This window comes from Amphibalanus amphitrite, unplaced genomic scaffold, assembly GCF_019059575.1.
Source record: "Amphibalanus amphitrite isolate SeventyFive unplaced genomic scaffold, NRLGWU_Aamphi_draft 001018F_arrow, whole genome shotgun sequence".
NCBI lineage: Eukaryota > Metazoa > Arthropoda > Thecostraca > Balanomorpha > Balanidae > Amphibalanus > Amphibalanus amphitrite.
The window spans coordinates 172054-198335 of record NW_024882512.1 but is presented as its reverse complement, the minus strand read 5'-3'; the positions used below and the strand labels follow the sequence as shown (position 1 = coordinate 198335).

The window sequence follows — 26282 nt, the reverse complement described above, 5'->3', positions numbered from 1 at the left end:
ATTCTTTCCATGCAACGCCCATAGGGCTAATGTTAAAATGCCAAAATCAAAGGGGGCACGGTGCCCCGGTGCCCTCCCCGTTCCGCCGCCTATGCAGCGGTCAATACCTAAATCCGTGAGGCTGGTAAAAAGTGAGGGAGACTGCGGGTGCGGAATGATAGTGATCACGGCCGGCGGCCAGCGGTTCTGGCCTCTGGACTCTGGTAAATTCATGCTATGCGGTACAGTATTCTCCAGGCGCTTTCACCTGGTGCCACCTAGGGGCGGAATTGTAAACTAGGTGAAGAGTAAATTCTGTGCCGACAAAGCTATTGTCGGAGAAAGCTTCCATATGTGTAGCCATATTGAAGCGTAATCTGCGCACAAAAGACATATCTGAGTTTTTACCTTGGTTCACTGAACTCTCTCTTGGTTACATATATGCATAAATGCAAGCATAAATGATAAGGGCGCAGGCCGTTTGTTGATTTGACGTAGAGTTGGTTCGACACATGTAAAGCTTGACAGAGGTCTTGAATATTGATGTTATTTACTACAAGCATAGATAACAGTAGAACTACTGTTATCTACTGTTATCTATGCTACAAAGTACAAGATAAAACACGTGTCTACAACGTTACGGTAAATGTTTCATTAATCTGCTTTCGCCCAGATCCTCTCATCACATCAAATTGATTCTGCTGACTTGCTGCTGACTGCTCAGACTGTGCTAGTTTCAGAAGCTGTTTGTGTGACACCTATAAGAATAAAATAAATTGAAAGGAAATTTATAGCAGAGCCATGCCTTCTGTGGGGCCTGGTGGATAGAAGGTTAATTGTAGCTTGGCAGCAGTGAGCACTGAGCTGGATGGGGTGCTCTATGTTGATTGCCGACCTGTGCCCTGTGGTTCTTATTTCTATTGGCATATACTTATTTAGCCAGCTGGTGAGTTGCTAGAAAATGGAGTTTCACGTTAGAAAAGTTTCTGACTGTTTCAAATGATAACAATTTAGTAGGTAGGTACTAGCGAATGATAATTGAGGGAGTTATTTTATAGCAATACGACACACTTCTCGGCTTACTTGAATATCTCAGTATATTCTGGAAGCTTCACTGGTTACCCAGTCAAAATTATCCCATTTATTATTGGTTCATGCTCAATGTTTACACAAACTGTTTATAAAAGCAACTAGAAAGTAGATAGCAGATATTCGAGCTGACAAATAAGTTATAAGTGGGTAGGTTCCCATCCATTACCTAGGCACGTAAAGTAATATTTTTAGTGCAGAATGGCAGAATGACAATTTTTGTACAGGATAAACCATTTGAAGCTGTTTTGCTAGGAAACTAAGATTATGGTAAAACCTTTGGGCTTTGGCCTCGATCTGCCACATGGTATTGCTGTGTGATAAGATCAAGATGCTGTCATATGCTGCTTGTCTGTATTGGCTATTGGCTATTGAGGCTCTCTTGCTCATTTTTACTCCATGGTACAGCTGAATAAAAAGGCACTTATGTGAAATTTTGTTTATTGGTTAAAAAACCACAGTTAAAAGTGATCTGCACTGGGAGACTGCTCTTGATAAGGGCCACAACAACCTCACACACAATTTTGTAGACTCTGACATATGTGGCACAGACACAGACACAATGATTATTTTAGTAATATAGGTACTGATTTATTTTATACCTGATTAGGAACATAATACGCCAAGTGATCAAAATGACTATAAAAGGCAGAAATAGGTTGGTTTAAATGTGGCTTGTAGATTTAAAGCAGTTGTGCGGAATTGATTCTGCATTACAATAAGGGGTCTGTGGTTACTCCTTATCTTAGGCACTCATGTGGATCCATGCTGTAATGAATGTTTTTTATGATGATACAGAAGAATTGATATGAATCATTGCAACAAACTTAACTTATCCTTATAAGATGGAGAGTAGATAACAATAGCCAAGGCTAGCCTATCGATTCATCACTTCAGTTCACCACCTTCTCCTATTTCAGACCTGAGACAGAAGTGACTGCGGTGCCGTCCGTCTGTGCGCGACTCAATCAGCCTCCTTCTCCGCCAGTCCACCAGCCATGTCGGGCTCGGATCGCCTGGAGAACGTGAACCCCCAGATCCACTCCACGGCCGGCCAGCGCCCAGTCACGGCCGCCGAGCTGGACAACTCAGTCACGGACCCTATCGACGCGCGAGAGGTGTTTGACCTGGTGCGCGACATCGCCGACCCGGAGCACCCGCTGACGCTCGAGCAGCTGAACGTGGTGGAGCAGGAGCTGATCGAGGTGGATCCCGCCTCCGGCGTGGTCCAAGTGCAGTTCACCCCCACCATCCCCCACTGCAGCATGGCCACGCTGATCGGACTCTCCATCAAGGTGAAACTGGAGCGCTCGCTGCCGGCGCGCTTTAAGATCGATGTGCGTATCACGCCCGGCTCGCACGCCTCCGAGAGGGCCGTGAATAAGCAGCTGGCGGATAAGGAGCGCGTAGCGGCGGCCACGGAGAACGGACGTCTTCTGGAGGTGGTGAACCAGTGTCTGGTACCGCCCGCAGCCGGGGGCGCGTGAGGACGCCGGCACAGGACAGTGGTGAGGTCGTGAGTACAGAAGAGGAGTGAACTGAAGGATCAGGTGGGACAAGAAAATGTGTGGACAATAATTAGGTGCAAGGGAGTGAGCAAGCACGGCAAAGGGTGATAAATTTGGTATTTTTGTTGCAGGTGCCAGTAATCGGTCTTTGTGATGCATCGCCAGCTGCTATTTCCCTCAGATTGTGAGCGGTTCTGTCCGTGAAAGTCTCAAACTCAGTGCCTGAAGGGTGGAGTGTCAGGTCCGGGAGAGCGACCGGTCCATGAAATGCAACTCTGGTGTAACTACTTGCAAATGACTGCTGTAGTCTGCATTGGCTCATAGCTCAAACTTTGAAAATGTGTAGACACTGGATTGCTGGAAGCAGGATTATCACATTGTAATAGCTGAATGGTGAACAAGCCTTTGAGCAGCGTGTCGTAGATGATGACGTTCGAAGGTGAAGTTTTAAAGTTCCAGAGTGTGATGTGATAGAGGAGTGACGTTATAATACGTGTGTTAGTTCTAGTCCGTGGGTAGTTATGTAACGAACTAGCTAGATCATTATTTAGATAAAGCGTGAATGATACCCCATTCGAGGTACCTTTGTAAATGCGTGACATGGCTGAAGAATCATTATTCCTTCGGATTGTTACAGACATCGTCGAACGGGCAACAGCCATATAGCGCTGTGTGATGATGTGCCAATGATCGGTGGCCCATAGTGACTCGATGGTGCGCCCTGCTGGTCTGCACGTTTTCACACTGTTACCTCGCTCTCTGTCATGTATAAGACCGTGCCTGACCTCGACCCCGGCTCACGTTCAGCCGTCAATAGATACCACTTTGTTAGCTGCGTATTTATGATGCCATTCTTCGGCCGTGTGACTGGATCTGGGGCGACCTCTGTCGATTACCTGGCCTTGGCCTCGGCAACTCACAGTGCCGCATCACTCCGGGTGCCGTTCGCGCCTCCGCAAAGGTTAATCAGACGTGACTCCTGCGGTCTGCTCGATTGAAATGTTTCTTCTGACACTAACGGCTGTGACTCTGAAGTGAATACGGTCGACTTGACCTCTGCTGCGCCGCTGCGACCCGGGAAAACTCAGCGAGCGCACGAGCGGCCCTTCCGGTTCCCAGTCGGCGCTGGTGGTGCCACCTATCGTGTGGTGGCGGAACTAGAGCGGCCGGGGCGGGGTGCGTCAGTGGTACTGCACGTGCTGGGAGCAGCGGACGGGTCCCGGAGCGCTGGGTGAGTGCAGGGCGCTGTGCTGGCACCAGCGAGCTGTGCCGTGCCGCTGGGAGGGATGGGACGGAACACAGTACACCGGTGAGTACCGAGAACCGATTTCCTATTGGGAGGAACTACGAGAGGATCGCTGCTGCTCCGATGTACCTATGTGCGCTAGTTGGAAGACCACATTTTATGTTTTGGCCTTTGAGCCACAACATTTAATGATAATTTCAGTTGAATTTTGAACACGGTAACAGGATTGTAATTCGAGTAGAATACGAGCTAGGGAAAGCTAAAAGCTCTTGCAACGATGTGGCAACGATCTTGTGCTCTTGTGATCGTACGATCGAAGCTCCTCTGATGAGTGCTCGATTCTCCTCGAACGCGTAGCGAGGTCAGCACTGTTATTCTATTCGTGCCGTGCCTCCATACAGTAATGGCACGTGCCTTTTGGCGAGTGGCGACACATTGGCGCCGGCGCTGCTCGGTGCCGGACCGGCCGGGCCGCCGGCGCTGCAGGAAATTAATCCCGAGGTCAGTCCGCTTCGTATCCCGGCCCGGCGGGGTTTATCTGGCTCGCGTGTGTGACGCCGGATCTGTGCAGGTCCGTTACTGTCCTCTGGGATAGAGGGAAGGTGCGGCCCGGTCCCGACTGTACGGAGATGGAGAGGCGGTCTGGAACTCTGGACAGTCCGAGTGGCGTGTTCCGGTGTTCCTGGCTCGCGTTTTGAACAGCAAAACGGATCTGCACCTCTCCCAGAGATGCTAACGGATGTGATGTTGGTTTGCCATTTTAGTTGCGGTTGTGTTGCAGGCTCTCGGCGAATTAATGCTAACTGGATGTCAATTTCTTCCGGTCCTATGTAACGTGATCTGCTGCCCCCCCCCCCCCCGTGGATTGGCGAACCAACCGGTAGGTGCCCGGCCCAGCCCGGCTCGGACGTTCAACTGAGGGCGTTCCTTCCAAGCGGGTACTCGTCCCGTGCTGCACTTTCAAATTGCCTGTCGTCAAGGGCTTAGCCGTTTGCAACGGCACGCCATGCCCAAGGACCAATGCAGAGGCCGCCGAAAAATAATCCTCCCTTCGTGAATTCGTTTTGAAGGCAGGAAGACGGGGAGAACCAAACCACAGCGGTAGACGGTACTCGATTCATTTTTATTGTTGATGAATGGGGCTAGTTTGTTTGCACGCTATACCTAATGTCATTCAGGTACCCATTTATCGTCAAATTTTAAACCGCAACTGAATTCGAACTTTTAGATGAGGCATGGATGATATAACACTGGATTGGTGTCTCGTGGAAATTAACATTGGGATCCGCGACATTGGGATCAGGCCTGCCATCTAGCGAGAGAATTATCGTAAGTTAGGAGCAAGCCGAGTAAACGCCATCTCTCAGCATTATGACACACGTGGGTGTGGTGTGTTAGTTGGCTTGAAGTGCATATTCCCACGAGTTGGAGGTAATCTTACTGGACCTGAGACGACAAAAAACGTCTTAAATGCTTGAAAGCCAAAAACGTCAAGCAGCCTTTAGGTAATAACGAAAATAAAATGCGTAAGACGGTGTGTATTGAAACGCCCAGTCCCATCGGCTTGTACGACCTTTTATATGGTCATTTACTCACAATGGTACAGCAGTTTGACAATATGTCACTTACATATTTGGTAGGCTTATTCCTTCTTCTTCGAATTTCGCCCGATTTTCTTCATCTTAGTTAATGTTACGGCACGTGTCACGTGCCAACTTAGGGGTGTCGAGATTGTTCCACATAAAGTAACTCCGCAATGGCTGGGCCAATTACAGTAAAACTTCGTCAATAGTTAGGCACCCAGTGGCCAATGCATTTCCATGTGTCACTATGGGGGTGCACGTGCGGGGTGCCGCTTCCATATCTCAAGAACGGCTGGGCGGATAACACTCAAACTTGGTACACAAATGTCACATCGATGCTCGCACTGCATTGATCAGTGCTTACATTGGTGCAGAGCTGTTAGGAAAACGATGAAACGAGATGCGTGGTGTTTATGCCTTTCTTTTCCAGCAGCTGATTGATTCGCAACAGGAAATCCTTGTTTGCGAAGGCTTCGTCTCCCTTTTCCACCCCTTGTTTAAAATAACATTAACAATGTACGAAGAACATCACACATAAAAGTTGTTTTAGGCGGCTATCTTGGGCCAGGGCTGCGAAGTTGTAGTCAGAGCCAGCAGTTCTGTTCCGACTCGGAGTCGGTTGATTTTTAAAAGCTGTAGCCCGAGTATGAGTCGAACGTCACCGAAAAGCCATCAACTCCACAGACTTACCGGGGCTGCAGAGTCGGAGTCAGAGTCGGAGTCTGTGTGAATTGACAGTTCTGCCCGGAGGAGTCGGAGTCGATATGTGGATACCGGAATCGGAGTTGGAGCCAAAGTTACTGAAATTTCATCGACTATGCACCACCGGTTGGGTCATTTTCATAGAGCGTCTTGAATGACATATTGAGCGGCAATGACGTTAGCAATTCCGTTTAAGTTTTTTCACTAGACTTAAAGATAGTACTTACGTTCGTTTTGTTCTTTGATCGGACAATTTGTTTGATTTTAGGCCAAGTAAAGACTCATGTGAAAAATAGCGAAAACGACACGTGCTGGCGAAGTCTCCAATAACTCCCTGTTTCACGATTTAATGAGGAAATAACATGGAACTGCTTATCTTATTACTGACCCTGCACATAAATCTATTAATTTCTTTGCTTTTACTGACATATAAAGACATAACCTTTTGAAAAATTGCACAACAAGCCTGCTACTACACCACACTCCCGTGTGTCACAATGCTAATCAGCGGCGTTCACTCGGCTTGCTCCTAACTTACGACAATTCTCCCGCTAGATGGCAGGCCTGAGCTCAATGTCGCCAAAAATTGCGAAGACACCAATCCATTATTATCTCATCCATGGATGAGGTATCTACTTTGCACTCCCGAAAAATAATAACTGTACACATGATTTTTAACGCGAGAATCGTTCGGCCTTTCTTCTAACGCATTATGCTTCGATTTAATTTCTTAGTTTTTAATAGTTCTGTCAGCAAACCTCGTCGATATGTAGTCGGGATTCGCATTTCCTTTTTCTTAACCGGTAAGCCTCTTGTCACGGATGATGCCATTCGCTCTTTGATGCGACCGCAGGGCGTGTCAGAATGGAGCGCCGATAAAAATATTGCAACCGTTCACTCTTTTTAAAAGTTACAGTACGTAGGTATCTGGTATCGTGTCACTCTATGCTATCATCGCTCTTCCTTTTCACCGTAACCTACAGCGAGCCGTAAAAAAAAAAAAAAACGGACGGCTACGGCTCCAAATGAAAAATACCTCGACGGCTACGCTACGGATACGGGTTAAGTTTTCAAGCGCCTGTGGCTCCGGCACCGCTTCTGGGCTGCACTGAAAGCAATTTAACCCAAGGCCGGCGAGGAAACCGGTGTTTCACGGGTACCCCTATCCGCAACCATTTTTAACCACCCTCCCAGGAGTAGGGCTAGGTCCCATTGCGGTGTAGTCGTACTTGCTCTGAGCGGATATAACCGCTGTCAGCGAACATGTCCGCTGAGAGCAGGGACGACTACACTGCAATCGGACATTACTGTACTCTTGGGAGGGTGGTTAAAAATGGTTGCGGATAGGGGTACCCGCGAAACACCGGTTTACTCGCCGGCCTTGGGTTAAATTGTTTTCAGTGTGGACAATAAAAATGTACCGGCCATGGGTTCCGGCTCCGGTCCCTCTCATACTCATAGGTAGAATTCAATCAATCCATATTTATTTGAAATGACAAATGATCATTGAACAGGCTGGCTAGACGTGAGACAACAACACGGTCGCATTCCTCAGAATTTGATATCCTTGTAAACTGACTCCCGCTTCGTGTCGTGACCGAACCGGAGTAATTAGAGGAGGCGAACCTGCAGAGAAAGATGACGCCGCACCGTCCCGCACGAGACGTTCGAGGAATGTTATTTCCTACCAGACTGTAATGCAAAATATATTCAAGACGGGCATTTGGTGGATTATATTCCCCCGTATAGGCTTCCACGTCCAACTTTTATGAAAATTCATAGTTTTCCTTCACAAGAGACTAGAGAGCAAATTTAACAGCCATTTTTGTGTGAAAAATTGGTTTTATTTTAGACGCAGCGCATTTCGCTGAACAAACACCTTGCCCTTTTATTTCATGTGGCGCTGTGGTCGTAGGAAGATATAATCGCTGACCACAATTGGCAACCAAGGTGCGTCCCATGCGGTCAAAAGGCGATGCAAGCCTTCCAACCTTTGACTTCGCATCTCGCGATAGAAACCCACTTGTCATGTGATCACTGATTTATCATCATAAGAACATGAGCCCTCATCAAAAGTTACCTAATTGCCCATTCGCGGTTACAAGTCGAGACGTCTTATTTATGAACTATGCAAAAATTGCTTGATGCAAAATACAAGTTATTTGGCACTCCTAGCTAATTCGTCAGAACGGTTTCGTCTTTGATCGTTACCTGAATTTAGCAGAGTTGGTGATATTTGCGGAAAGACGTTTAATTGACGCTCTTGTATTTCAATCTTGCTATAATGACGCTTGACATCACTTACAGCCGATTCCAATACTTTAAATTCCGGGACACGGCCTCACCTATTCCAACCGCTCTGGCTCGGTTCCACAAATGACACCCCTCGGCCCTCTCAGAGGCCATGTCACCTCCCCGCACCCACCCAGCCATGAGGTACCCTGCCTGCTTTCCGCTGCAGTCAGCTCGGACCGCGGTCGAAACTCTGCTGCGTCACAGCACGTCTTCCGTCACCGGCAGCCGAGCGGCCGCCGCGACCTCTCGCGCCGCGCCTTGACCCCGCCACTGCAGCACGGGCAGCGCCGGCTGAAGGTTGTGACATATATTCCCAGGCCAGCCTCGCCGGCCGAGTAGTGCTGAGGCCCTGCACGGATCGGCCGCGAGGGCCAGTTTCGACACAGCGCGAGAGGCAACGCCCGGCGGTGCTTGTTACGGATGATACACGGAAGCGTGATTAATAATTAACGTTTTGATAGGAAGGTACGCGGTTTTTACTACGGTTGAATAAATGAGAACCGCTGTCACAGTAAAGTTCTTTTACATGTCCGATTACGTATTTTATTTCAATTTTGCACGCACCTATTGGCAATCGTACGTACGTGAAATCGAAAGATAAAATGCAATGTCACAATATTGAGAGCTCCCATTCAGTTTCACACAGTTCTGGCATAAACAGTAGTTGTTATCTAAGTCATCTTGTTTGATGATTGTATCGCCACACTATATCCCCAATTCGCTGTCCGAAACAGGCCCCCGATCACAACCAGCTTAGTGCGTCTCGGCTGGACGCGGAAGCCGACTAGTGACGCACGTCGATTGCTGCACGCAGACGCGACATTAAACCTCCAATCACGTCTCGCCACGCGCTCTGGTTGTCTGTCTGTCGTAACATTCATAGGCGTAGGAACAGGGGGGGCCGGGGGGGCCATGGCCCCCCCACTTTCGGAGGTGGGGGGGCCAGCAATGTTAACTGGCCCCCCCACTTTTTGCTGACTTTAGTGCCTGTCTGTACCTACCACCCGGTATACACCCTAAACACCAGAACTTGACGACTATTTAGCTTGCCCTTTAATGAAGATTCCCTTTTGTTTCTACAGAGTTATTGACCGCAATTTCCTTCACTCAATGAAGGAAACCATATCAGAGACAAAACTATCAGTCCTGGTGGCAACATTTTGTTGAATACGAGGCGCGGGACAGCGAGCACTGAAAAGGTATAAGACAATACTAGCACGGTGCAGGAGAATGCGTATACAAACGACCAACGCTTGACCGGATCTGCTTGGAGTCGGCATAGTTCGTCAAAGGCGTAGTAGCTGGGGACCAGGGTGACCGTGCCCCCTGCCTCGGGTCGAACAGGCTAGGGGGCCAGCAATGTCTGTATCTGCCCCGCCCCCTTCCACTTTCAGTGCAGTGGCGGTCGCACAGGGGGGATCAGGGCCATACCCAAGGCCCTTTATGTACAAGGCCCCAAGGCCCTATGTATACCGCCATACCCTTCCGCCCTCCAAAGGCTAATCAGGGGCCGTCATATCATTTGGACCCCCCAAACAACCAATGGGCCCCCATGGGAGTATGGGGCTCTGGCCCTTATTCGATTGTCACGAGGCTCAAGCAACCCACGCCAGCTATTAACAGCTCTCATACCAGTCTTTGAGGGTCCTACACTGATCTCGGATGGCCCTTCAGTGGCGGTCAAGCGCCCACATTAACCGCTGAGAACCCACGTTGACCTCTGAGGGCCCTCCACTGGCATTTGAGGGCTCCTAAACCGGTCTCAAGGGCCCAGCCGGCGTCTGAGGGCCTCACTCTGGCCTCTGGTGGCATCATTTCTGTCTCTGGGGTCCCAAGACTAACCTTTAGGTGCCTCTGAGGCCCCGCACTAAATTCTGAAGACCCGATGCCGGCCTCTAAGGGTCCGCATCGGCCTCTGATGATCCATCCTGGCCTTAGGGGTCCAACGCCGGCCCATGCCGGTCTTTTAGGGCTCCACACTGACCTCTAAGGGCCCATGCTGGCCTGTAAGGACCCACATTAGCCTCTGAGGGCCTTGCACGGGATTCTGAAGACCTGATGCCGGGGTCTGAAGCCCATCTTGGTTTTTGAGGGCTTTCTGCTGGTCTCTGGGGTCCAACATCGGCCCATGCCGGTATTATAGGGTACCACACTGACCTCTGAGGGCCCATGCTGGCCTGTAAGGACCAACATTAGCCTCTGAGGGCCCCGCACTGGATTCTGAAGATCCGATGCCGGTCTCTAAGGGTCCGCATCGGCCTCTGAGGGCCCACCTTCGCCTATGAGGGCCCTCCGCTGGTCTCTAGGTTCCAACGCCGGCCCATGCCGGTCTTTTAGGGTCCCACACTTATCTCTAAGGGCCCATGCTGGCCTGTAAGAACCCATATTAGCCTCTGAGCCTCCCCCCCACTTAATACCGAAGACCCGATGCCGGCCTCTAAGGGTCTGCATCGGCCTCTGAGGTCCCATATTGGCCTTAAAGGGCCCTCTGCTGGCCTCTGGGGTCCAACGCCGGCCCATACCGGTCTGTGACGGCCCCACACTGACCTCTAAGGGCCCATGCTGGCCTGTAAGGACCCACATTAGCCTCTGATGGCCCAAGTCGGCATCTGAAGGTCTCAAACTGCCCTTTGCAGGCCCTGTACTGGTCCCTGAGGCCTGAGGGCCTTAACCCTCGCCGGCCGAGGGGGGGGGGGTACCGCCCCTCCATAGGTTTATTTTTCGCGATAGCTCCGAACACGCCGGCGATAGAGAGCTGCAGCTTGGCATACCTGACCTTTCAATCAAGCCGGATCTTTTGACACCAACCGCATTTTCGGGTCAGATCAGGTCACTGACCTATGAGGTCATAAGTGAACCTCTGCACGGTCTTCAGATGTCGCAACTTCGCAACGCCCTCACTGCCAGAGAAGCTTTCACAGGGAAATGAACCTTGCAGGACCTAGTATCCATTAGGAGTGTCACAACTTGTACATCTCGGATTTTTCCTAAAGGTCATATGAGGTCGAGTCATTTTTGTGACCTCACCATTAGGCATGAGTCAATGGGGATAAAATGAAAACTCTTTTTCTGGCGCCGGGAACGATCTCCAACTATCTCAAGCACACCGAATCGTGATTTCATGCACTCCTTGCAAGATTCGATGCGTCACTTTTGCAATGTTGACCTTACGCGGTCATTTATGACGTTATTACGCGGTCATTTATGACGTTATATATTTTGCCGGTGTCGGCGCGCGTGTGGCTGCAGAGGCCATGCTGGCCGCGCAGGGGGCCGTCCCCCCTGCTGCTGGCCCTCGTCCTCCCCGTGTGTGTGCGAGTGCCTTCGCCCCTGAATGTGTAACGCTGCCTGACCTGATTTTGACTGTGGGTCGGCTGAGTGCGTCGGGGGCCGTCGGGGTCGATGGCATCCCGATCACTGCGATCAGGAGCTGTCTCCCTGCAGTCGGTCCACTCATCCTTCATCTAATCAACACATCCATCTCCACCCATACCTTTCCTGACGCATGGAAAGTTGCCCATGTGACACCCATTCACAAATCTGGAGACCCTAACCAACCTGGCAACTATCGTCCTATTTCTATCCTTCCAGCTCTCTCTAAAATCCTTGAAAAGGTTGTGTGCTCTCAGCTCACCTCCTACCTCATCACTAACCACATCCTCTCCCCATCCCAGTATGCCTATCGCCCATCCCACTCCACTGAAGATGCCATACTCGACATTGTCGAATGGGCGGCTCGCAGGGTCGATGGCGGCCACGTTGCGGCGGTGACGTCAGTAGACCTGAGCAAGGCATTCGACAGTGTCGATCACTCGTTGCTTCTGAACAAGCTCGAGTGGTATGGCATCTCATCCCGCTGGTTCAGCAGCTACCTCTCTGGCCGTTCCCAACTTGTCCGCTCCTCGACGGCACTCCCACTCTCCCACGGCGTCCCCCAGGGGTCCATAGTGGGCCCCATCCTCTTCCTCACCTTCGTCAACGACCTAACCTCTTTCCTCCCCCATGGCCGCCTCATATCCTACGCGGATGACACCCAAATCCTGGACTCAGCACCCTCCAAGCCCGATGACATCCAAGTGCTGAAGTCCCGGGCTGAGGAGAACATCCAACACCTTCATAACTGGTTTAGCTTGAACAGTTTGAAAATGAATGGAGAAAAAACATGTTTCACTCTCCTTGGGACGCAAAATTCTGTTGATAAAGTGAAGGACTTTGTCCTCACAGTAAACGACGTAGATATTCGGCCAGCGAAAAATATCAAAGTGCTGGGTGTTCTCCTTGACCAAACCCTGAGCTGGGAGCCACACATATCCTCCATCATTCGGCGAACCAATGCAATCCTCGTGTCACTCTTCAAAATTCGTCACCACCTCTCTCCTGACATCCTCAAAATCCTTGTCCAAGCCCACGTCCTTCCCCACCTCCAGTACTGTTCATCAGTCTGGGGTGGTGCATCCAAAACCTGCCTGGATCGACTGCAGAAGGTGGTGCATTTTGCGGCACGGTTGGTCTCCGGCCTCCGCAAATATGACCACGTGACCCCTGCTCTCGCCGCGCTCGGCTGGCCCAGCGTGCGGGAGATGATCGCGCGTCGTGATGCGCTCAATGTGCACCGTGCTCTGTTCGCCGCCGCTGCCCCCGAGTCGTTGCGAGCTATGTTTCCCTCACGCGCTTCCGTCTCCGAGAGGGCAACGCGCGCCGTCGCCGCGGGCCCGGCGGTGATCGAGTTGCCCCGAGTTCGCCTGGCGGTGGCCAGGCGGCAGTTTCCCTACCGAGCTGCCGCAGCTTGGAACGGCTTGCCGCGGGAGGTGGCGGCGACCGCCTCAAGGCGACAGCTGATGGAGCATTTTAAAGTGCAGCATTGATTGACTTATACTCTTTTATTCTTTGCATGTTTGTGCCGATATATGTGTGTACCTATGTGTTTTTTTAGCATAGTTTTTTTAGCAATGTGATATTTACATGTACTGACTGGGCCGTAATAGCCACTCTGTTGGAAAAGCCCTAATAAACGAATACGAATACGAATACGAATATAAGGGTCATATTAGTTTTTCGTCAATAACTCCCGATCAAATTGAGCTAGCGAGTCGAGAAAGCCACCAATGGACTCAGGAAGACCCGAAGAATCGAATGATATGCGACATGACCTCCTTCGACCAATTTCGTGACCTGGGGGCGCTGACCTGACCGTGACCCGAGGTCAACACCCTAAGTTTACCTCACCCAAACAAAAATAATATCATCCGACGCTCCTGGGAGAGGCGAACACGATGCTGGCAAAATCGCGGCTCTACGGCCGTTTTTTTTTTGCGAAGTTATTCACCAAAAAAGGAACCATACCTTGGGGCACTTGACCTGACCTCAAAGGTCACCGGTTGATCTAGGACCTTAAAATCGGGTATCGATCGCTGCGTCTCGTAATGGCGCACACGCTCGTTTTTTTTTCGCGACGCGCTAGCTCCACCAGGGGCGAAATGGCGAGGGGGTCGTTCCCGCCCCCCCCCCCCCCTCGGCCGGAGCGTATGTAGAAACCCTATAGGTCCGGCGAGGGTTAAACTGGCCTCTGAGGGCCCAGGCCGGCCTCTAAAAGTCCCACACCGGCCTCTGATAGTCAATCAGCCCACTTGTAGTGGTCGCTGATATAAAACCTCTTAAAAACGTTACAGGCCTGGCTGAGCCTAGCTGGGCCGTTCGTGCTGTTTTTTATAGGTATAGGTATTGAAAAGACTCACTTTGCACGTTTCAAGCTTGCTCGTAATGAAAAAGTTGCTGGATGCCTCTGGAATTTGCATGGGTGCCAACGGCTGCGGAGGACAGGGGAACGCGTCCAACAGTTTGAGTTTCTGGACGGGAGTCTCCCTGAAATTTTAACCTATTTTGTTTTTTTTTTGTCTCATTTTTTTTTACCTGTGGGCATGTTTGCGAAAATAAAGTGGCCGAAATCCGAGGAGAAATTGGATTTTGGGGGTAGGTTAGGTTTTAGACCTCTGGGAGCCTGGCCCCCCCACTTTCGGAAACGTTCCTACGCCTATGGTAACATTCGACCTGCACCACCAGGAGAGGCGGAGGTAGATGCCGTCGAGCCGTCCATCCTCGGCGGGTATCGGTGTGTTTATGATGCTGTCCGCCCCGGCAGTTGTGACGGAGCAACGCCCGGTTTACCCGAGGCTCCTCGACCGAAAATCGTCAGCTATGACGTCACATTTAGCATAGATAACAGTCTGTCAGTCGTGGCCTCATATATGTATGTTGTCACGCATGTTGCCTAAATATCAAAGCGCAGAAGATACATGCAGTCTTGCTGGACTGTATGCTGCTACAGCAGTATTTCTGGAGAGAAGGTTGAGTATTTGCATAAATTTTGAAGCGCTTCTCTTGCAATTTTTTATGATTCACGAAATGAAAACAGACAGTGCAAGCTGTTTGAAATGCCGATCAGTTTTTCCAGCTCAGTGATTTTCAAGCAGGTAATCTGGTAGGTTCGTGCACAGTGCACAGGTTCACACAGATCTTCCCCGTTTAGATTCATAGAAATGTGTTTAGAACGTCAAATAAGTGGTGCCTTCTGTGATATGAATTATCTAAAAAAGTGTTCTTTAACAACAAAGCCATACACCTCAGCTCCTTCTAACGCCGTCACACATCTTCTAAAGCATTTTACCGGCCCAGCCTCTCGGCACGCTGCTTCCCCTGCGGCACCGGAGCGCACATGCCCCATTAGTCGGCCCTTGGCCTGCTACCTCGGTGCCCGTTACCCGGTGCAATCACCTGTGACCGAAGCTGCAGTCTGCAGCCTGTCGGCGTGGCTCGCTGCGGCCTCTTGTAGTCCGAGCTCCGACGCCGAATTCCGCCGTGCGGCGTGCACCTGTGTCCTGGAATGTGGCCACTGTGTGTGACGTCACTGGGGGCTCTATATGACGTCATATGTTGGCAGTCGGAACCGAGCGAGTCCACAGAGTATTGAGTGATGTCTAGTGGCGAGTCTGAACAGGAAAACTGCACCCAAAACTGTGGCCGGCGACTGGCGGTGGTCACGTGACAAATTGCACAGCATTGCTGACTTGCTGAGCACATCGGTCAGTTGTGGTTGAGTTTGGTTGCTAGGCGGCTTCGTTCAGTGTGCGTGATGACTTCTGTCGTTCGTGTTTAGTGCCTGCCACTGTCTTTTGCGTCAGACGAGGTTCGTGCACCACGAGTGTATACTCAACGGTACGTTGCTTGGCTCAGTTCGGCGCTGCACAGTGGGTTCAAATGCAAGCCAACTGTGTTTATGGCTCGTGTTCCTACATGCCTTGTGTGGTGACCTAGTGATGGCGATGACGCGATAAATGTTCTGTACATGGGATGCGGGCGGTGAGGGGAAATGTTTTCCGCCATGATGTGGGTTGATGCGGGCTATGCCCGCGCCCCTCCTGTTTCATCGTTCCACTGCAGCTCCGTGGCGTGAGATGTGTTTCCGCCTGTTACCCAACCGCATGCGATCCTTCAATGGTTGTAGGCCACTACCTTCCGCTGCAGTCAAGCCACCCATCCTGACGCTTCGAGAAGCCTAACTCTGATGTGCATTGCTACCCGGAAGAATTTGCTGGCTTTGTTCATCTCGCGGTGACACGGCACGCAAAAATGTGGGTCGCTTCCGCTTAGACATCGGTTTTACTCATGCTGTCGATCACGCAGTCAATTTTTACTTCAGACATTTGTCTCGTTCTTCGAACTCTGGAGAACGTGATATGCTGTTATGTAATATAGCTACAGTGCATTTTAATGAGGAAACTAGTCAGTTTTAAACCGACAATGCTTTATAATAAGCGATAGATACAACAAAGAGAGCTAGTTTCTTCCTTTGTTGCCGTGCGCTGTGCGCTGCTGCAGTGTACATTATCATCGCACATTATTGACACCACAATCCGCCTTTGGCCGGCTAGACCGGTAATCAGTCCGATGCTATTTCCTGAAATGTCCTTCAGCCACTATGGCAGTGCATAATTTGAATATCGGCACCCGGTACTCTGTAGTGGGTAGCGCTACCTACTGCATATGCAGTCAGCGTACGTACACTATAGCACTGAAGGTTGTGGACATGACAGCTCGCGGCTCTCTCCACCACTTTGCTGACTAGACCGCAGGTCGGTATCTGATTCTGTCACAGAGGCCAGAAATATGCGACTTTTTTGGCAGGATACCAGAGCCCCTCTTTAAAAGTTTCTGACCTTCGCTTTATCATCGTTCCGTCACTTCCGACCTTCATTCTGCATGTACATATGTATAGGTAGCTGAAACCGAGAATTACCTACCCCATCAGCATTTAGCAGCCTGGGCTAGCAGTTTCAGCCTTTATTCGTCTTGTGTCAAAATCGTATTCACAGTAACGACAGTAACGACACTCACACACGAACATAGTCCCAACACTAGCCTCTTCGTTCCAGCTGAATAAATCTCACGGTCTCGACATCAGACCGTATCTCCCCTTCCCTTCCCCACCTTAACCCTCCTACGAAGTCGCCCTCAACTTCGAGCAGGCTTCTGCTACTGAGAACGAGAGACGATTTGGTATGCCTTCTCAGCGTGCAGAGATCGTTGCATTGTGCATTGTGCAGTGTTCAACTCTGGCAGTAACTTTCAGCGGTGTCAGCCGCCTATTTGCCCCGTGGTGCGGGACGCGGGTTTAGAGGGAAGCGGCGTCGGTCCCCTCCTATCGGTCCGGCTGGCGGCCACTCCCTCTGCCCAGGAACGCTATAGGCTGAGAGTTTCGCATGCCGATCTAAACAGCCAGCCGTCTAAGTGGGGAGCACTGTGCAGTGCAGTGTCCTGAAGATTATGTTGGGATACGGCCGGGCAGCTCGTTGTTAATGACTTCTCGGAATGTAACGCAGACCGTTGTGCAAAACTACAGGATACATGATGTGCTCGCCAGCATTCGAGATGCTATCCTGCCCCTGCTTAGGCAATAGTTAATGGGCACGCTCTCTTACCGTGATTCAGAGAGGAGGTGTTCTTCCGATTGGCGCGGTGTAAATTACAGAGAGATGCGTGCGATAATGCTGCATACATTGCGTAACTTTCCTTGTCGTTCCCGCGTTGCGCTCGGGTGGTTCTGATCACACAGAGGGTGGGTAGTGCTGTGGAGAAGGAGGAAGATATAGCAAAGGAGAAGGTATAACGGTACTGCATAAACAGCTCATCAATAACTGTCCACCTATCGGTTAAATCTCCGTTTGAAGACACTGATATCACGTAGCGAAACCCGCACGTATGGTCGGTTGTGCAATGTGTTTTGGAATGATTTATCAAATCAGACATCTGTCCCGATTAATAAAAGGTCCTTACACTCGCGCGCACCTGTGCAGAATCGATTGCATTGTAAAATTCGGTTGTCTGTAGATGTTTTACAAGGATTTCGCGTGCACCAACCGGCTATTGACGTGGCTATTTACATATGTTTGACACAAACCTGAAGACAATAGATCGATCTTGGGGTTCTATTGTTTGGCTTTCCTTTCGGTTTTCAAACGCTATCGAAATTTCGAAGCTTCTGTGAAGTTTTGTCTGTGGTGCCGTTATAAATTTTCCACATACGGTGCAATGGCACACACTATAACTGGCAATGCTCATATTTATGCTTCTAAAATCCCTTCAAGACCTTAGAGATATGAAATGTGTCTGCAGAAAATGATTAACAAACAACAACGAAGGACAACGGTAAAGAAGACGTTAATGATATTATTGTGATGAATAATGACCTTATGCTCATGATATAATACGATTAAGTTGAATTGAAATAAGACAAAAAAAAAACAATTCATATGTTTCGACTTGCGTCGTCTTCGGAATCCGAACACGACGCATGGGAATGAAATGAATGATTAAAAAAAAAGAATAAAAAATATCCGATTTGCAAAGAAGCATGCCATGTAAGTGAATGATGCCTGAGCCTCATTGGTTTCCTTCCCTATTTTGTTCACAGCAGAATACATAAATTTAGCAATCGTATGGGGCTGAGGTGTACACGTGTTTCTGGCGACGTAATTACGCGAATATTTACCCGAAAACATCCGCGGACAGCGGAGGGACGCCGGCTTCCGTAAGGTAATGGCTTTGAATACTGATGGAAACAATCGAATTAGTAGCAAAGTACATACATGTAGTTATCAACTAAGCCGTGTGAATGGCAATAAATCTAACAAACTCGTATTCAGGTAAGTGAGAATGTAAAAAATAAGATGATTAAGAAAAAAACCTCAGATTTTATTCATTGTCCAAAAGCTTGGCTATACTGAAAGACTTGATCAAGAACGAATAGGCAAGGCAAATCTATTGCTTTATGTAGTCTCCCTTTGGTAAGGGAGACTACATCTCAGAACAAGAAAACATCACCGTGAGGTGGGAGACTGCAGTAGTGTGTCAGAAGCTAGCACAGTAACCCTTATCTATCCCTTGCGGATGTACTGGATCATGGGTGTAATCCTTACGCAGGATTGTAGAATGTAGATATCTTTCGTTCTGTCCACCAGCAAACTATAAAAATACTTGTTCCCGGAAACACTCCGATCGAAGAATGGAACCTAACTTCTAGACATATGCAGTAAAAGTTAACACCAAACCAGCCCGTGAACAATGTAAAGTCTGCACCGATATTGTTCCTTTTGAAAGCAATAACTAGTGCCTAACTAGAAATGTTATTTCGATCACACTCAAAGCCAAGATAATCCGACTGAATTAGCTATTATACTTTTTTCTAACAGGGCGCAGCTAACGGAGCAATTGTTGTTAAAACATACCAAGATTCTTCAGAGGAAGACCATCAGTAGGTACGCCCAGTGTTACTGCATATAATCTGTGACGCTATCATCTGACAGTGCTTCCCCGCTGTGTTCCACAGACTCCCAGGCATGAGTGTGGTGGCCAGTGACATTGTGTTCGTGCCGAGTGGGCGGTACAGGCCCGACCTGGCCGCCCTGCCGGACCGGGACGCGACTGGAGCTCGCTCCTCGCCTCAGGAGCCTGGCCAGCGCGACCCGGCCGCCGCGCCTCCGGCCAGGAACACACGCGTCAAAAAGGTGAGGTACCGCCCGGCTCTGTGGGGAGGCTGGGAAGTGCCAGAGATTGAGAAGCTATATTATGTGTTGAGCTGCTGGGCGATAAAAAAGGAAACTTTTTGATTTTGGTAGAAAGCGGCGATTCGCTTCAGAAATTTTTAATCGTGCGGAAAAAGAGTGTCCATCATTTTTTTCTTCTATTTTTGTTTGCACTGACGCCACCGTTAGCGCTGTTGCCCCTCAATGAGGACTGAATTCTTGCTTATCGATTACATCGTCTACAGCTATAAACCTTCCTTGGAATGTTAAAATTATTTGATTGTGTACATAACCAGCGGCGTATTTAGAAAATCGCGAAGGGGGGGGGGGCCAAGGGTTTGGAGGGCGCCACCTCACCCAAGGAGGGCGCCATACGGTCGCGAGATAAAAAATCGCTCAGTGGGGGTTGGGGGGTTGGGAGGCGTTTTTTACCATGCCACCAGTTTTTTTTTGCGTAACCTCGTATAGGTCGTGCTGCATTGATTTTGCATCGTGTGTATTCATTATACTCCAGGTCACAAAAGGTCAAGTGTTCTTGAAATGCTGCGCCGAAGGCGCGCGAAATTTTTGAAAACAACCTTTTCCTCCGCTTTTTAGGCACGCCTTTTATATGATCACTGTTCAAAGCTCCTCTCGCTCTTTTACCAAATTTGAAGGTGTAAAAAATACCTAAGGTTTGGTCGGGCCGCTGCCACACAAACTGTACAGAAAGCTTGGCTCATGGGTGTCGATGTATAAAAGTTTATTGGCGGTGGCATATCTACGCACCAGATCACCGTATCGGATTGATACCGGAGCGCGAGATGCGTAAACATCATCCAAATTACCTCAGACCAGCCTTCATAGCCTTCTCACAGGTGCATACAGTGTACCCACATAACCAGTTTCAATCACCGAAACTTCAGATGCCTGCTGTTGCGCCCGAACCTGTTGACAATACCTACTTAATCGTAATCCATATAGATGCCATGATGCACGTAAAGTAGGATCAATCCGTTAAGACCAAAGACGTGTTTTATGCATCGTAGAGCGTAGATAGTTTTGGTAGGTATAGATACTTCATTCATTGTGCTGAATGCACGTTCATTTGTGGCAGTTTTCACAGGCAAGACATCAACTATGTGCAATAGAACGACTAAGTTGAAAAACATGCCAAAGGAGTAAATAAATGATAGGAGGGCAGCGATCAACGGATGTTGCCAATAGGTAGAAGGGCTGCGATCCACAGGAGGGCACTAATAGGTAGAAGAGCCCCGATCAACATCCCGAGTTTCGACAGTAGGGCACCGATAGGTAGGAAGTTGGCGAGCAGCAGGAGGGCGCCAATGGATAGAAGGGCAGCGATCAACAGGAGGGCACCAATAGGTAGGAGGGCGCCGATCAACAATCAACAGGAGGGCGCCACCAGGTAAGAGGGTGGCGAGGAACAGGAGAGCACCAATAGGAGGGTGGCGATCAACAAGAGGTCGCCAATAGGTGGGAGGGCGGTCATCAACTGGAAGTCGCCAATGAGCGGAAGGGTGACGATTAAAATGGGGGTGGCAATGGTGAGGAGGGCGCCTTTGCTCAAGAGGATGACACGAACAGGAGGGCGTCTGTGCGGAGGGCGCTGGTCAACAGGAAGGTGCCAGTGGATAGGAGGGCGGTGATCAACAGGAGGGTGCCAGTGGTTAGGAGGGCGGCGATCTACACGAGGGCGCCAATAGGAGAAGGGCCCCGATTAACATTCAACAGGAAGGACTAGGGAACCAATAGGTAGGAGGGCGGCACTGAACAAGAGGGTGCCAAAAGGGAGAAAGGCGGCCTTCAAAATTTCACATGAGGGCTCAATAGGTAGGAGAGCGCCAATAATTATGAGGACGCCGATCAGCAGAAGGGCGGCAATGTGTAGCAGGGTGGCGACCTACAGGAGGGCGCCTTCGGGTGAGAGGGCGCTTATTTACAGGACAGCGGCTTACATAGGCGACCACCGTTACGCTTAGAGAGCTACAGCCTACAAATGTGGTTGGAGGGCGCCCGAGGGAGCCCTCCAACCGTATTTGGAGGGCGTATTTGGAATGGGCGTCCTCCGAGGGCGCCCTCCATCCGTATTTTCCCTGTAAACACATTCGCGATTGGAGGGCGCCCTCCAGTCGCGATTGTTTTTCGATTCGATTATATCACAATTGCATTTGCGATTGGAGGGCGCCTTCGGCGCCCAAGGGGGGAGGGGCCATGGCCCAGTGCCCCCCCTGCCTACGCCCCTGTACATAACTGCCAATGTAAGCTAGCACATGGCTGGATAAAAAATCATAATTCTGCATCCTTAGTGAATAATTTCAAACCGTATCTCGTCGTAAAAAAAAACGATTTAACCCTCGCCCGTAAACGGCGATCTGCCACCTTCGCCCATGCAGGGGGGGGGGGGTTGGTGCGACCCCCCCCTTGGCGTTTGAAAACGGAGCGTCGTAGAGCTTAGCGGAAAAGACCAACGGATTGCTCTCGCCGAGATCTCGCGATTGGTGGTATATTTTTTGGTCCTAGGTCAACATTTGACCTACTTTTGACCGGTCAAAGGTCAAATTTTCGGAAAAATATACTTTTTTCAACTTTCGGCGGCGATTGCGGCAAAACGGTGGGAGATATCGACTTGAAACCTTCACTATCGTGTTTCTTGATCAATTCTTTATCGTTTGGTATGTATTTCGTTTCCCTAGCTCTAAAAATGGCGCGTTGGGAGCGCCGGAAGTCGGCAAGGTCACAGTCGGCGGCAGAAATTCGAAAAATCAAAATTTAAATTTTTGAAATCTGATTGTATTTTTGGATTTGGGAGGTCCATTTGCTCCCTATAGAAGCTAATATTGCTGCATATTCCCATTGAGGTGACAAGAATTAGCAAAATAGTGGTTCGGGCGCTTTTCAAAAATAGTACCGGACGCTGTTCCTCTTGTGACGTCATAGCTCCGTGACCTGACCTAACCCGGTCAAGTTTCTTATACCATATGGGGCGTTCCACGACAAATCGACAAATAAAAAATTAAATTTGCACCCTCATATTTTATTTTTCGTTGAAAACTGGTGTAAGGGGTTGTGATGGGCGGGGAAGCCAGCTGTGGCAAGGATTTTTTTCTTCGAACAACGGTTTCCGAGATGTAGCCTCGGGCAATTCCTGGAGATCGCGCTGCAGCCCTATGTTTGGCGGCCTATAATTCAAAAACTATTGGTTTTCTACGATAAAAACTTTATATGGTTCAACTCACAATCAACCAACAAACATTTTGGCTATCTCGGATTTTCAATTTTTGAAAATTTTGATCACGTGACCTTTTGACCTATTTTTCGAAGAGTGACCTTGATATTTTCCCCACTGTAAGTTGCAATTTTGTCTGATGACGATTAAAGCCTTATCAATTGTCATTCATATGCGAAAATAAAAAAAGTGGATATCGCCCTGCGTTGACCTCAGGTCAGGTCATTTTTATGACCTGTCCATTATTACGAGCGGGAGCGACAGCGAGATCTCGAGAATAAAGCAAGATAGCGACAAGCGGTAAACGGTGCAGGGTACACACGGATAAGGTCTATAATTTTTACTGAGGTCATTTTCAGGTCAGGGGAAAGATGACGTCACAGGAGCAAAAAGGAAGTCAAAATTGCGGCACTACATATATATGAAGTTTTTCTCGAATAACTTTCAAGGTATCCCAGCTAGGAACAAACTAATCCCAGCCAGCCTTCTCAAGTGGGGCCCACATGGGCCCCAAGTGGGCTCCAAACTGGGACCCATCTGGGCTGCCCACCTTGGACCCAGATGGGAATGTCATGGGCGTCCAACTGGGTCCCATCTGGGCACCCCAGACGGGGCCCATGTGGGACCCATCTGGGGCCCGTATTGAGCCCGCATATGGGCTTTCCCAGTTGGGACCCACATGGGCAGCCCAAGTGGGGCCCATATGGGACCCAGCTGGGATATATGCATATATATGGGTCCCACACGGGCTTTCCCAATTGGGACTCAGACGGACACATGCAAAAAGCGCACATGGAATTTAATTGGGATTTGGTACCTAGCTTATGTCGTCCACTATTTCCGCGTGAATCCCAAAAAGCAATGTGTTCACACGTGGGAGAACCGCATACCCTTTGCCTCTCACTAGATCCCCAGAGATTCGAACTCAAGACCTATGGAACATGATGCGGGGACCCTAACCACTACACTACGCTAACACTGCAGGTAGGCGGCCGGCGGCCGGTAGAGAACGGAAGCGTGGATGCGTACCTATTGTGAAAAAAGGGAAGAGTTTGTAACGATAGTGATAGAGGCCCGAGCGGTCCGTCAGCGCCGTATTGCGTCTATTTATAGTCACCAACTGCCGGCGCGGCCGCCCCCGCGGCCGCGGCACCACACAACGAACACCGGCGACGCAGTAGGTATCAGCAGTCACCGTGGTATCAGCGACCTCGCAGGGACGCGGGCAGGGGTGTGCCCAGGCGGCTGTCAGATCAGGAGTCTGGCAGGGTAGCGGCACAGATCAGGCAGGGTAGCGGCACAGTGGAGGCGCTGGCCAAGTCCAGCACGTAAAGTTAGCACATCTAGCCCATCTGGGACCCAGTTGGACGCCCATGACATACCCAGATGTAGCCCAGCCCACATTCGCCCAGATGCCCCACTTCCAGCCCATGTGGGCCCCATTTGGGATGGCTGGCTGGGATATCACCATCGTGATCCTCTCGTCGATCCGCATCGAAACATATGTATTCTGACCTCAAAAGGTCGGAAGGTCAAAAGTTGACCTTAGGTCACGTGACCTAAGGTCAACTTCTGACCTTTCGACCTTTCGAGGTCAACATACATATGTTTCGATGCGGATCGACGAGAGGATCACGATGGTGCGATTAGTTTGTTCCTAGCTGGGATACCTTGAAAGGTATTCGAGAAAAACTTCATATATGTAGTGCCGCAATTTTGACTTCCTTCTTGCTCCTGTGACGTCATCTTTGACCTGACCTGAAAATGACCTCAGTAAAAATTATAGACCTTATCCGTGTGTACCCTACACCGTTTACCGCTTGTCGCTATCTTGCTTTATTCTCGAGATCTCGCTGTCGCTCCCGCTCGTCACGTGACCTAAGGTCAACTTTTGACCTTTCGACCTTTCGAGGTCAACATACATATGTTTCGATGCGGATCGACGAGAGGATCACGATGGTGCTATTAGTTTGTTCCTAGCTGGGATACCTTGAAAGTTATTCGAGAAACACTTCATGTATATGTAGTGCCGCAATTTTGACTTCCTTTTTGCTCCTGTGACGTCATCTTTGACCTGACCTGAAAATGACCTCAGTAAAAATTATAGACCTTATCCGTTTGTACCCTGCACCGTTTACCGCTTGTCGCTATCTTGCTTTATTCTCGAGATCTCGCTGTCGCTCCCGCTCGTAATAATGGACAGGTCATAAAAATGACCTGACCTGAGGTCAACGCAGGGCGATATCCACTTCTTTTATTTTCGCATATGAATGAACATTGATAAGGCTTTAATCGTCATCAGACAAAATTGCAATTTTCAGTGGGGAAAATATCAAGGTCACTCTTCGAAAAATAGGTCAAAAGGTCACGTGATCAAAATTTTCAAAAATTGAAAATCCGAGAGAGCCAAAATGTTCGTTGGTTGATTGTGAGTTGAACCAAAAAAAGTTTTTATCGTAGAAAACCAATAGTTTTTGAGTTATAGGCCGCCAAACATAGGGCTGCAGCGCGACCTCCAGGAATTGCCCGAGGCTATATCTCGGAAACCGTTGTTCGAAGAAAAAAATCCTTGCCACAGCTGGCTTCCCCGCCCATCACAACCCATTAGACCAATTTTAAGCAAAAAATAAAATATGAGGGTGCAGGGCACTTGTCGATTTGTCGTGGAACGCCCCATATGATAGCCAATACTTGCCCCAACATGCATGGGAAGTTTCATCACGATCCATCAACCGATCTCCGTACCACCGGCAGGAAACCTCGGGCGTTGGCACTCAGTTTGTGAAAATCCGGCCGGAGGCTGTTCCCTTTGTGACGTCATAACTCCGTGACCTGACATGACCCGGTCAATTTTTTTTTTATCAAAAGATGCGCAAGGTTTGCCCCATAAGGTACCCAAAATTTGGCGGCGCTGCGCGCCGCCGTTTTTGCACTATTTCCGAAAAACCTCAGGGGGGGGTTGCACCAACCCCCCCCCCTACATGGGCGAGGGTTAAGGACGGAAACGTGACATGTATTTAAGCATTAACATTGCTTAATAATGAAAACGTCATGCTGCTATTCCGTGTGACCTTTCCACTGCTAGCTGCGAGAGTTGCTTTGTTTCATACTTAGCCACAGCAAAATATAACCATTTAAGTCGCAGAGACTATGAGCATTTACATGTTTCTGTTGAATGTCGATGGCATCATGCAACGACATCATGGATTCCAGGAAGAAATGGTGATGTTATCCTGAATAATAACAGAGCTGGGATAGTTGTTCGTGACCACGACACAAATTCATGATGCCAAGATTATCAACAGTGTGCATTCACCAACGCACCAAGATGGCAAATAGCCATGAGACTCACCATTTTTTTTTTCTTTCTTCTTATCCTCATGATAATCAATGCACGTGCTTGTGAGCAAGACGAATTGCTGTACTTATCACAGTGAGATAGAGGGTGAACATTTCGTAGGACCAGCATCCACTCTTATGGCGCCCATGGTTAGGTATGGGGGTGATGACTGAAGCCTCGTGCGACTGTCGGTCTGACGATATGGGTCATTTGCATGTGACCATGGCTTGTCT

The 26282-nt window shown here is 49.4% G+C and overlaps 2 protein-coding genes across 4 annotated transcripts in view; both read left to right on the top strand.

The window, feature by feature from the left end:
* The first annotated feature begins 398 nt into the window (after positions 1-398).
* LOC122369236 (cytosolic iron-sulfur assembly component 2B-like) lies at positions 399-3407 on the top strand. 3 transcript variants are annotated; one of them, XM_043343809.1, is made up of 2 exons: positions 399-621; positions 1989-3407. In XM_043343809.1, exon 2 carries the CDS (start codon positions 2067-2069, stop codon positions 2553-2555), a length of 489 nt encoding a protein of 162 aa, XP_043199744.1. In that variant the 5' UTR covers positions 399-621; positions 1989-2066; the 3' UTR covers positions 2556-3407. The 3 variants fall into 3 exon arrangements, with proteins under 3 accessions (XP_043199744.1, XP_043199746.1, XP_043199745.1); XM_043343811.1 differs by having other exon boundaries at positions 444-473; XM_043343810.1 differs by having other exon boundaries at positions 448-478.
* Positions 3408-3795: 388 nt separating this feature from the next.
* LOC122369235 (serine/arginine repetitive matrix protein 2-like) overlaps positions 3796-26282 on the top strand; it is an 86321-nt gene continuing 63834 nt past the window's right edge. The window contains exons 1-2 of the mRNA XM_043343807.1: positions 3796-3885; positions 19285-19462. Coding sequence (XP_043199742.1) covers positions 3863-3885; positions 19285-19462 — 201 coding nt within the window. The 5' untranslated portion in view covers positions 3796-3862. The remainder of the gene's footprint in view (positions 3886-19284; positions 19463-26282) is intronic.

What these genes read in the sequence shown, in the direction of transcription:
- LOC122369236 (XM_043343809.1), top strand. Translation starts at nt 2,067, where the DNA reads ATGTCGGGCTCGGATCGCCTGGAGAACGTGAACCCCCAGATCCACTCC.